We start from the raw sequence: 12,447 nt of genomic DNA, 5'->3' as shown, positions 1-12,447 counted from the left end.
AGGCAAAAGAAAGGAAATTATAGGCCAGTTAGCCTAACCTCAGTGGTTGGGAAAGTGTTGGAGTCTATTATTAAGGATGAGGTTTTGAGAGACTTGGAGACTAATGATAAAATAAGTCAAAGTTAGCGTGATTTCTGTAAAGGGGAATCTTTCCTGATGAATCTGTTAGAGTTATTCAAGGAAGTGACAAGCAGGGTTGACAAAGGAGAGGCAGTGGATATCATTTACTTCGATATTCAGAAAGCATTTGTTAAGGTGCCACATGTGAGTGCTCAACAAGATAAAATCCGATGGCATTACAGGAAAGATACTGGCATGGATAGCGGAATGGCCGGCAGGCAGGAGGCAGTGAATGGGAATAAAAGGGGCCTTTTCTGGATGACTACCGGTGACTTGTGGTGTTCCTCAAGGATCAGTATTGGGACTACTGCTTTTCACAATGTTTGTCAGTGATCAAATGGCAAAGTTTGAGATGATACGAAATACAAAGATAAGGTGGAGGGGTAGATAGTGCTGAGGAAGACAAATTGGAAGAATGGGCAAAAAAGTGGCAGATGGAATACAGTGTTAGAAAATGTATGACAATGCATTTTGGTAAAAGAAACAATAATGCGGACTATTATCTAAATGGGGAGAAGCTTCAAACATCAGAAGTGCAGAGGGACTTAGGAGTCTTCGTGCAAGACTCCCAGAAGTTTAATTTACTGGTTGAGTCTGTTGTAAAGAAGGCAAATGCAAATGCAATGTTGGTATTTATTTCAAGGGGCATAGTATATCAAAGCAAGGAGATAATGCTGAGCCTTTATAAAACACTAGTCAGACTACACTATTGTCAACAGTTTTGGGCCCCATATCTCAGAAAGTGTGTGTTGTCATTGGAGGAGTCCACAGGAGGTTCAGGAGGATGATTCGGGAATGAAGGGGTTAACATACCAGGAGCATTTGGCAGCTTTGGGCGTATACTCACTGGATTTAGAAGAATGTGGGGGTGGAGGGGATCTCATTGAAACCCACCAAATGATGAAAGACCTAGATAGGACGGATGTGGAGAGGATGTTTCCGATGGTGGAGGTATCCAGAACTAGAGGGCACAGCCTCAAAATTGAGGGGCGACCCTTTAGAACAGAGGTAAGGAAGAATTATTTTAGCCAGAAAGTAATAAATCTGTGGAATGCTCTGCCACAGACTATAATGGAGGCCAAGCCCATGCGTATACCTAAAACAGAAGTTGATTGTTTCCTGATTGGTCAGGGCATCAAAGATTACAACGAGAAGGCAGGTGTAAGGGATTGAGTGGGATCCGGGTTCAGCTACGATGGAATGGCAGAGCAGACTTGATGGTCTGAATGGCCTAATTTTTCTCCCATGTCTTCTGGTCTTATGGTCATTGTCTTGGTGGAAAACAGATCTTCTCCCATGTCGCAGTTCTCTTGCAGACTGCATCAGATTTTCTTCCAGGGTTTCTCTTTGCCACTCTCCCATAAAGCTGCAACTGGTAAAGCACCTGGGCAACAGTTGATGTATGCGCAGTCTTTCCCATCTCAGCCACTGAAGCTTCTAACTCCTCCAGAGTTGTCATGGGTTTCTTGGGGGCTTCTTTCACTAGTCTCCTTCTTGCACGGTCGCTCAGTTTTTGAGGACAGCCTGCTCTAGGCAGATTTACAGCTGTGCCATATTCTTTCCATTTCTTGATGATTGAGTTAACTGTACTGCAAGTGATATTCAGTGACTTGGAAATTTTCTTGTATTCATCTTCTGACTAGTGCTTTTCAATAACCTTTTCATGCTGTTGTTTAGTGTTCTTTTGTCTTCATGGTGTAGTTTTTGCCAAGATACTGACTCTCCAGCAGCTGGACCTTCCAGATACAGGTGTACTTTTACTACAATCAATTGAAACACCTTGACTGCACACACGTCTCCAAAAACAGATCTCCATTTAACTAACACACATCAAAGTTGCTGGTGAACGCAGCAGGCCAGGCAGCATCTCTAGGAAGAGGTGCAGTCGACGTTTCAGGCCGAGAACCTTTGTCAGGACGAAGGGTCTCGGCCTGAAACGTCGACTGCACCTCTTCCTAGAGATGCTGCCCGGTCTGCTGCGTTCACCAGCAACTTTGATGTGTGTTGCTTGAATTTCCAGCATCTGCAGAATTCCTGTTGTCTCCATTTAACTAATTATGTGACTTCTAAAATCAATTGGCTGCACCAGTGATGATTTGGTGTGTCATATTAAAGGAGGTGAATACTTACACAATCAATTATTTTGTGTTTTATACTTGTAAATTATTTTGATCGCTTTGTAGAGATCTGTTTTATCTCTTGACACGAAAGAGTCTTTTACTGTTGATCGGTGTCAAAACAGCCAAATTATATCCACTGTGATTGAAGTTGTAAAACAATAAAACATGAAAACTTCCAAGGGGAGTGAATACATTTTATAGGTATTGTATGGGTTATGTTGGCGCCAGAGGCATGGTGACTCTTGTAGTCTGCACCCAGCATATTCCAAATGAGTTGGTTGTTGATACAAAATGACGCCTTTAACTCTATGTTTTGGTAGACATGTGACAAATAAATCTAATCTTTATCTTAACCTACTAATCCCTAAGAGGTTCTCGGTGGAAGATAATGCTATTAGACCCAATAAGCATTTACATTATATTTTACTATATGCCAAAACTATTTTCTCTTATAATATCCAGTTAAATTTCTTGCATTGCCAATTATTTCTTTGTCCAACGTTTATGAATTTTTCAGATGAAGATTGGAAAACCATTGCATCAGATCTTTCTGAATCTTGTTTTTATGCCAGTAACGTGCATAAGGGAGACGCCTATTTATACAGAATTGCGTATGTCAACAAAGCAGGGAAAGGACCATTTAGTCACCCATCTGTAAAAGTTATCATTGGAGAGACAGGTAAACCTCATAACTCTTTCTAGTTTGCTTAGCCTTATTATGGAGAAAATAAAACTGTATCGAACCCTGCCAAGAAACATAATTTAATGGTATATGTTTTAAATAAATTGTGCCTTTGACTTGGGCCAGTGTTTCTCCACCACATAAGATTCTTCCCAAGCAACACACGAAAAATGCTGGAGGAACTCAGCAGGCCAAACTGCATTCATAGAAAAAAAGTACAGTCGACATTTTGGGCCGAAACCCGCCTATTTTCTAACTCTGTCAGCATACCGCCATTATCTAGTTCATTTAAGTATTTATTGCTGTCTTTTAAATATCGACCACCTCACCTACAACACATTGCAGCTCTGTGAAACTCTAGTCAGACCACATAGAGTCATAGAACAGTACAACAGAGAAACTGGCCCTTTGGGCCATCTAGTCCATGGCGAACTATTAATCTGCCTAGTGTCATACTTGGAATATTGTGTTCAGGACTGGTCACCTATAGGAAGGATGTGGAAGCTTGAGAGAGGGCACGATGGGGATTTACCAGGATGCTGTCTGGATTGGAGAGCGTGTCCTATGAGAGAAGGTTGAGCAAGGGCTTTTCTCTTTGGAACAAAAGAGATTGAAAGGTAACTTGATAGAGGTGTACCGAATGATGAGAAGCATAGGCTGAGTGGACACTTAGAGACCTTTTCCCAGGGCGGAAACAGCGAATACAAAGAAGATTTTAAGGTGACTGGAGGAAAGTAAGGTGGGGGGGAATGTCAGAGGTTAGTTTTTTTAAACAGAGAATGGTGGGTGCATGGAACGAGCTGTCAGGGGCATTAGTAGAGGCAGATCCAGTAGGGACATTTAAGAGACCCTTAGATAGGCACATGGATGAAAGAAAAATAGAAGGCCATGTGGGAGGAAAGATTAGATTGATCTTTAAGTTGGTTAGAAGACCGGCACAACGTTGTGGCCAAAGGACCTATACTGTTCTATGTTGAAGTTCCTCCGGAATTCTTTGCCAGATTATCTTAGTAACTTATGGTGAATGTCATTGATCTGAAATTCAGTTTAAATTCTATTAAATCTGGAAGAGCAGCAGCATTCAACGTTTCTCTCATTGTACATCTGCAAGTTCTTCCCAACTTAGGTTCCACAGTGACAAATATAGTAGTGAATATATTGTCACCGATTTTGTGCAGAGAAATTGATGCAGTTTGTAGTGTGTAGCCGCAGTGTATTAAGCAGTCACATATTCTGAAATGCATGAAAATTGCTTGTTTACAAACACCAGTCCATACGGCCAGAAGGCCTACAGGTTCATTGATGCCTAATCTCAGATGGACGGGAACTGGGGGAGTTATCAGATTATATTTGGTACATTTGCCCAATGATATAGTGAGACTTAATGGCCCAAACTCCCTAGTACTAACGACAGCTGATATTTTTGTCTCTTTCTATTACTTTGTGTATTCCAGTATATAATCTATGTCTCTACTTAGCAGGATGAGGATCCATGGTTTCACACTTTCTTTTTTTTTGGCATGTGAGTCTGTGCGTGTGCATCTGCGTGTCTGTGCGTGTGTCATGATGTTTTTTCATGGCTTTTACAAGGTGCTGAGCGAGAGAGAGAGACTGTGTGGCACGCCACTCCTCACACAAACATTTTTGCAGTATTTTCCCTTTATTTTACGAGGTCGAGTTGCAATCTCAAGACACTCAACCCGGCATGGATGGAAAGCGTACTCGGGAGCGGACCCGACTAGTTTTGAACCCGGGAACCTCCGCTCCTGGGTCCGGCGCTGATGTCGTTGCACCATGAGCCAGCCCGGTTTCACACTTCCTATCCAATTTAAATTCCTAGACCTCTATCTCTGCATTAGCTCAGAGTCAATCCAAGTAAAGAATTTAAGGCACAGTGGGATGATTTTTTTTAGCACAAGAATAGAATTAATTTCTTCTTAAAGCAATTAACAATTAAATAAATTGAGAGGTAATTAAGTCTATGGGGGATGCCCTCTCCCTGGCCCTGTACTCATCTCTGGACAGTAAAAACACTTACAGAATACTATTCTAGGAAGAGGTACAGTCGACGTTTCAGGCCGAGACCCTTCGTCAGGAAGGGTCTCGGCCTGAAACGTCGACTGTACCTCTTCCTGGAGATGCTGCCTGGCCTGCTGCGTTCACCAGCAACTTTGATGTGTGTTGCTTGAATTTCCAGCATCTGCAGAATTCCTGTTGTTTACAGAATACTATTGTTTGTTGACCACAGTTAGACCATAAGACATAGGAGCAGAATTAGGCCATCTGGCCCATCGAGTCTGCTCCGCCATTCAATCATGACTGATCTTTTTTTCTATCTCCTTCTCAACCCCAGTTCTCGGCTTTCTCCCTATAACCTTTGATGCCATGTCCAATCAAGAATTTATCAATCTCTGCCTTAAGTACACCCAGCGACCTGGCCTCCACAGCTATATATAGCAACAAATTCCACAAATTCACCACCCTTTGGCTAAAGAAATTTCTCCGCATCTCTGTTTTGAAAGGGCACCCCTCTATCCTGAGGATGTGCCCCCTTGTCCTAGACTCCCCCACCATGGGAAACATCCTTTCCACATCTACTCTGTCTAGGCCTTTCAATATTCGAAAGGTTTCCATGAGATCTCCCCTCATCCTATTGAATTCCAGTGAGTACAGACCCAGAGCCATCAAACATTCCTCGTATGATAACCCTTTCATTCCTGGAATCATCCTTGTGAACCTCCTTTGGACCCTCGCCAATGCCAGCACGTCTTTTCTAAGATGAGGGGCCCAAAACTGTTCACAATACTCAAGGTGAGGCCTCACCAGTGCCTTATAATGCCTCAGTATCACATCCTTGCTCTTGTATTCTTGACCTCTTGAAATGAATGCTAACATGCTTCTTCACCACCAACTCAGCCTGCAAGTTAACCTTCAAGACGTTCTGCACAAGGACTCCCAAGTCCCTCTGCATCTCAGATTCCTGGATTTTCTCCCCATTTAGAAAATAGTCCGCACATTTATTTCTACTACCAAAGTGGCATGACCATGCATTTTCCAACACTGTATTTCATTTGTCACTTTCTTGCCCATTCTCTTAATCTTTCTAAGTCCTTCTGCACCGTACCTGTTTCCTCAACACTACCTGCCCCTCCACCAATCTTCATATCATCTGCAAACTTGGCAACAAAGCCATCTATTCCATCATCTAAGTTATTTATATACAGCATAAAAAGAAGTGGTCCCAACAACGACCCCTGCAGAACACCAATAGTTACTGGCAGCCAACCAGAAAAAGATCCTTTTATTTCCACTTGCTGCCTCCTACCAATCAGCCAATGTTCTAACCATGTTAGTAACATTCCTGTAATAGTACCATGGGCTTCTATACTTCTATACAGTTCTGCCTTCTATCCTCTGAAACTGGATCCTTGACTTTCTGACCATCAAACCACAAGCAGAAGAATAGGCAACAACGCCCCTGCTGCAATTATTCTCAACACAAGGTTATGACCTCAATCTCCTCTACACTCATGAATTCATGGTCAGTTTCTGCTTGAATTCCATCTAAAATGATTTGATCTGTATGAACAGTATGTAAGACAAGCTTTTCACTGTATCTTGGTACATATGACAATAATAAATCAATTCCAATAATAATCAGAGGAATTTGGGCAAGTGTTTTGTTTTGAACTGGAATAGGTCAAAAACTTAAATATATCACCAATGTTCTTTAGAAAAGGAAATCTCTCATTCTTACCTAGTCTGGCCTATATGTGATACCTGGCCCACTAACACTATTAACCCTAAGCCATCTCCTCAGTTCTAGGACAGTAGGGAAGGGAATAAACGTTAATCTTGCCAGCAACAATCTGAGAAAAAATTCTATAAGTTCTTTATATTATATTTATCTCCCATTAATGTATCTCCATACAGGGTCAAAATGTCAGAGAGAAATAGAGAAGGTTAAATAGGCATATCTGAACTGATTCAGATTTGTGCCATTAAACAACTATGAGCAATGGCAAATCTACTTGGCTGCTCTCTGTTAACAGGATAGATAAAAGAGCAGGGAACAACTGCACTGTTTCTAGAGGGATCAAAGAATACAAATCCATAATTCCTTGAAAATGGCGTCACAGGTAGATGGGGTCATAAAGAGAGCTTTTTGGCATGTTAGTCTTCATAAATCGAAGTATTGAGTACAGGAGTTGGGATGTTATGTTGAAGTTGTATAAAACATTGGCGAGGCCTAATTTGGAGTATGGTGTCCAGTTCTGGTCACCTTCCTACAGGAAAGATATCAATAATATTGAAAGAGTACAGAGAAAATTTACAAGTATGTTGCCAGGACTTGAGGACCTGAGTTATAGGAAAAAATTGAATAGGTTAGAAATGTAGGAGAATGAGGGGATGATTTGATAGAGTTATACAACATTGTGAAGAATATAGATAAGGTTTATGTAAGCAGGGTGGATGAGACCAGAACTAGAGTACATGGGTTAAGGGTGAAAGGTGAAATATTTAAGGAGAACCTAAGGGAGAACTTCTTTATTCAGAGGGTGATGAGAGTATGGAAAGAACTGCCAGCGGAAATGGTGGACACAGGGTCGATTTCAATATTTAAGGGAAATTTAGATAAGTACCCGGAGTGCTGTGGTCTGGGTGCAAGTCAATAGGACTAGACAGCAATGATCTTTGCATCATCAATGAGGATGGGAGAGGTTCCGGAGGATTGGAGGGTTGCGGATGTTGTTTCCTTATTCAAGAAAGGGAGCAGGGATAGGCCAGTGAGTCTTATTTCAGTGGTTGGTAAGTTGATGAAGATCCTGAGAGGCAGGATTTATGAATATTTGGAGAGGCATAATATGATTAGGAATAGTCAGCATGGATTTGTCAAAGGCAGGCCGTGCCTTACGAGCCTGATTGAATTTTTTTGAGGATGTGACTAAGTACGTTGATGAAGGTAGCGCCATAGATGTAGTGTATATGGATTTTAGCAAGGTATTTGCTAACACACCCCATGCAAGGCTTATTGAGAAAGTAAGGAGGCATTGGATCCAAGAGGATATCGCTTTGTGGATCCAGAACTGGCTTGCCCACAGAAGACAAAGAGTGGTTGTAGACGGGTCATATTCTGCATGGAGGCTGGTGACCAGTAGTGTGCATGAGGGATCTGTTCTGGGACCCCTACTCTTGGTGATTTTTATAAATGACCTGGATGAGGAAGTGGAGGGATGGGTTAGTAAATTTGCTGACGACACAAAGGTTGGGGGTGTTGTGGATAGTGTGGAGGGCTATCAGAGGTTACAACGGGACATTGAAGGGTTGCAAAACTGGGCTGAGAAGTGGCAGATGGAGTTCAACCCAGATAAATATGAGGTGGTTCATCTTGGTAGGTCAAATATGATGCCAGAATATAGTATTAATGGTAAGACTCTTGGCAGTGTGGAGGATCAGAGGGATCTTGGGGTCTGAGTCCATAGGGACACTCAAAGCTGCTATGCAGGTTGACTCTGTTGTTAAGAAGGCATACCGTGCATTAGCCTTCATCAACCTTGGGACTGAGTTTAAGAGCCAAGAGGTAATGTTGCAGCTATATAGGACCCTGGTCAGACCCCACTTGGAGTACTGTGCTCAATTCTGGTCACCTCACTATAGGAAGGACATGGAAACCATAGAAAGGGTGCAGAGGAGATTTACAAAGATGTTGCCTGGATTGGGGAGCATGCCTTATGAAAATAGGTTGAGTGAACTCGGCCTTTTCTCCTTGGAGCGACGGAGGATGAGAGGTGACCTGATAGAGGTGTACAGGATAATGAGAGGCATTGATCGTGTGGATAGTCAGAGGCTTTTCCCCAAGGCTGGCACAAGAGGGCATAGTTTTAAGGTGCTTGGAAGTAGGTACAGAGGAGATGTCAGGCATAAGTTTTTTATGCAGAGAGTGGTGAGTGCGTGGAATGGGCTGCCAGTGGCAGTGGTGGAGGCAGAAACAATAGGGTCTTTTAAGAGACTCTTGGATGGCTGCATGGAGCTTAGAAAGATAGAGGGCTATGGGTAAAGCCTAGGTAGTTCTAAGGTAGGGACATGTTCGACACAGCTTTGTGGGCCGAAGGGCCTGTATTGTGCTGTATAGTTTGGCATGGATTAGATGGGCTGAATGGCCTGTTTCTGGGTGTGGTGTTGTATAAAAACAATAGGGATTATTTATCAAAAAGAGAATGAATTGAATCATGAACACAAGGGATTCTGCAGATGCTGGAAATGTTGAACAATACATACAAACTGCTGGAAGAACTCAATAAATCAGGCAGCATCTATGGAGTGGAATAAATAGTTGACATTTCAGGCTGGGACCCTTCATGTGGACTTGAAATGGAAAGAGCAGGAAGTGGAATAAGAAAGTGGGGGCAATATGTATTGTTGAAATGAATCATATTAGAAATGGCAGGGGGAGCTAGGGTGGTGGTGGTGGTGGATATGGTGGTAACCGGAGTGGTGGTGGATATGGAGGGCACTGGAGTTTTGGGGCAGGTTATGGAGGAGGATATGAAGGCAAAGGTGTCTTCTAGAAAAATGCAGATGACCAAAAGTTGCATTTGGGCACAATTTATATTCATTGATAAGTAACATGGCTTTGTATTAATTATTTTATGTAAAACAACAGTGCATGCACATTGCAAATGTGATCAGTTTCGGTTGTCAAGCAAATATTTTCTGTACTTAGCGGTTAGCATGATGCTAGTACAGCTCAGGGCACTGGAGTTCAATTCTGGCCTCCTTTATAAACAACATTGTACATTTTTTCCTATGTGCATGTGAGTTTCTTCTGGGTGCTCTGGTTCCCTCCCACAGTCCAAAGACACACCGGTTGGTGGGTTAACTGGTCATTGTGAATTGTCCAGCAAGGGTACATACTTATGCTATCTAAAATACCAATTAAAATGTCCATGCATATTGAAGTTTAGAGTGGCTGGTTTTCAATGTGTTCATATTCTTGTTGTATTACAGAAGAAATAAAAGTTTGGAAAAAAAAGAAAGAAAGAAATGGCGGGGGAAGAATCAACTATAGGTTTTCTGTTACATGTTTAAATTTGGAATTAACATTCAGAGATTTGAGAGCGTTTTACCAAACTGTTTTTTCATTCCATGTTTTAGTTTTCTAATTTTGGTTTTTGCTTTCCTTTCTCTGATTAGAAGTACAGTCACACAGTGTGCATGGTGAGAAGCCAGCATCAATGAAACAGACATACACATTTTTAGCAGAGATAAACAGGTACATGAATTGATCCTAATATATTGATAAGTTGGGTTGTACTATTAACAAAAGAGTATATAGGCTGAGAGAAGGATTGTTACCTTGTGGTGGAAAGGCTTGTGAGTTTCTGAGATCCCAAGAATAATGCCATCTGTGTGCCACGGTGGTTAGCGATTAGCATGATGCTATTACAGCTCAGGGCACTGGAGTTCAATTCTGGCCTCCTTTATAAACAACATTGTACATTTTTTCCTATGTGCATGTGAGTTTCTTCTGGGTGCTCCGGTTTCCTCCCACAGTCCAAAGACACACCGGTTGGTGGGTTAACTGGTCATTGTGAATTGTCCTGTGATTGGGCTAATGTTAAAATCAGTGGGAAACTCTGTGGGCCTATTCCATGCTGTATCTCTAAATAAAATAAATTAGCTCCTGGTAGGGTCACCCATTGTGGTAGTGTTACAGGGGAGGTTCCAGACAAATATTGATCCAACCAAGACTTCACCTGTGGAGCTGGTAGAAGATGATGACACATCACAACAGCAGTGAAGGCTGCAACAGTGTAGGGTCCCCAGTCTTTTTGTATTCCATGTCATTGGACCCTGACCCCGATCTGTCAAGTATCGTATGGTGGCTGCTGTGCATCAGCCTCCCCATATTGAACAAAATCATGCACAGGCGTTCACTATTAAGGGGATAACCCCTTAGGAAAGTATCATACTTGTCTCAAGTGATCGCACTAATAATAGTAATATTGCTAGAGGATAAAAACAGAGTGGATTAGGCAGCTTATTTGGAGAAGTAAACAGTTAACAGATAGGTATATAACTTACGAGAGCACTGCTAAAGGGGATGTGTTGCTCTGACATGGCAGCCCTGGAGATCCATAGAAGAGTAGCTTCAGCGAAATTCTACAAACGTATCAAAAATGCCCAACAACATTCTAGTTTGTAAACTCATCAAAAATGCTCCTCAACTTCCCAACTCAAATCCAAAAACCTTCCTACAACTTGAAAAGCCTTGACTCCTATGATGAACACAATGAATGGCACCAGTACTAGCGCACTAACACGCCTCCTGGCGGAGATCTGATCGACGACCCCACCTGGCTCCTCCCGGGCTTCACTACAGCTACTAGAAAAAACTGGAGGGCTGCAAATAGACTCAGAAGCCATCATGCCAAACCAGTGCGAACACTTCACCGATGGAGTGCCCGACAACCCCAGTTTGCCCCATGGTGCGCCAACCCAGGACGTCCTCCTCCTGGTCCAAACATGCTTTCTCACCAAGATGCGAGACAGCTTTACAGCAGTCTATCGATGCAGCAATGAGCTGGAGGAGTGGCTTGACAAAAACCAGTTAAAAGTGTGAAGAGAAAACACTTGTCATACGAAACAACAACTACAAAGTTGGTACATATAGGATGGTATACAGGCTCAGGTGCATTTTCATTATTGGATATGTTAACAATGCACTTTTGGTTTGTTTCATTTATTCAACAACATGTATTTGGAAAAAAACTAAAGCTTGCTGCAAGGACAATCTCCAAGCCTGCAAACAGCTGAAAAGTTAAACTTGAACTAAAATGATATTGGACAAGTGAGCTATAACAGTTAACCATTACATAGGAGTGGACCATAGAGGCTCTTGACTTTGCTTCACAATTCAATATGACAGTTGATATTCTATGTCAGTTTCCCTTCCTGTGACTGAATTTCTGTTGATTGAAATTCCAACTATGATCAGTAATGTCTTATATACCCTTCTTGTTTTTTTTTACTGTTTTTAATGGAGGTCGGGATTGAGGACGTGATTTTAAGTTTTTTAACTCTGCTTGGTTCCAAGTTAGCCCATTGCTTTGCTTTGCTTTTAGTTAGTTGCATGGTGGGTTTTTTTTGGGTTTTTTTTTTCCTTTTCTCTATTGAGATATATATATATATATATATATATATATATAAAAATTAGTATACTATTATGTTACCTTAGTATGTTATGTTTAAATTACAGTGTTTGTATCATTTTTTTTGTATTAATATCTCCTGTAATTTTATTATATTCTAACAGTGTATTAGTGCCTTTATGGCTTACCCTTTTGTATACTTATTCAATAAAAAGATTTAAAAAGAAAGATCAGTAATGTCAAATGAAGATAACATCCCATGGATTAACAGTCCTTCGGTAATTAAGTAATAAAAGAATCAGATTACAGCAGGATACAATAAGTGGAGACTTGGTGAAACATTTTCTTATAAAACAAAAATCAGTTGAGTGAT

At 41.5% G+C, this 12,447-nt stretch overlaps 1 protein-coding gene across 1 annotated transcript in view; it reads left to right on the top strand.

The window, feature by feature from the left end:
* Positions 1–12,447, top strand: part of obscnb (obscurin, cytoskeletal calmodulin and titin-interacting RhoGEF b) — a 598,125-nt gene that overhangs the window by 566,285 nt on the left and 19,393 nt on the right. Inside the window, exons 133-134 of the mRNA XM_072254438.1 lie at positions 2,758–2,919; positions 10,117–10,195. Coding sequence (XP_072110539.1) covers positions 2,758–2,919; positions 10,117–10,195 — 241 coding nt within the window. The remainder of the gene's footprint in view (positions 1–2,757; positions 2,920–10,116; positions 10,196–12,447) is intronic.

Source organism: Mobula birostris, chromosome 3 (genome assembly GCF_030028105.1).
Source record: "Mobula birostris isolate sMobBir1 chromosome 3, sMobBir1.hap1, whole genome shotgun sequence".
Taxonomy (NCBI): Eukaryota; Metazoa; Chordata; class Chondrichthyes; order Myliobatiformes; family Myliobatidae; genus Mobula; species Mobula birostris.
Note: the sequence above shows the minus strand (reverse complement) of the source record. Positions and strands in the feature narration are given on the sequence as shown.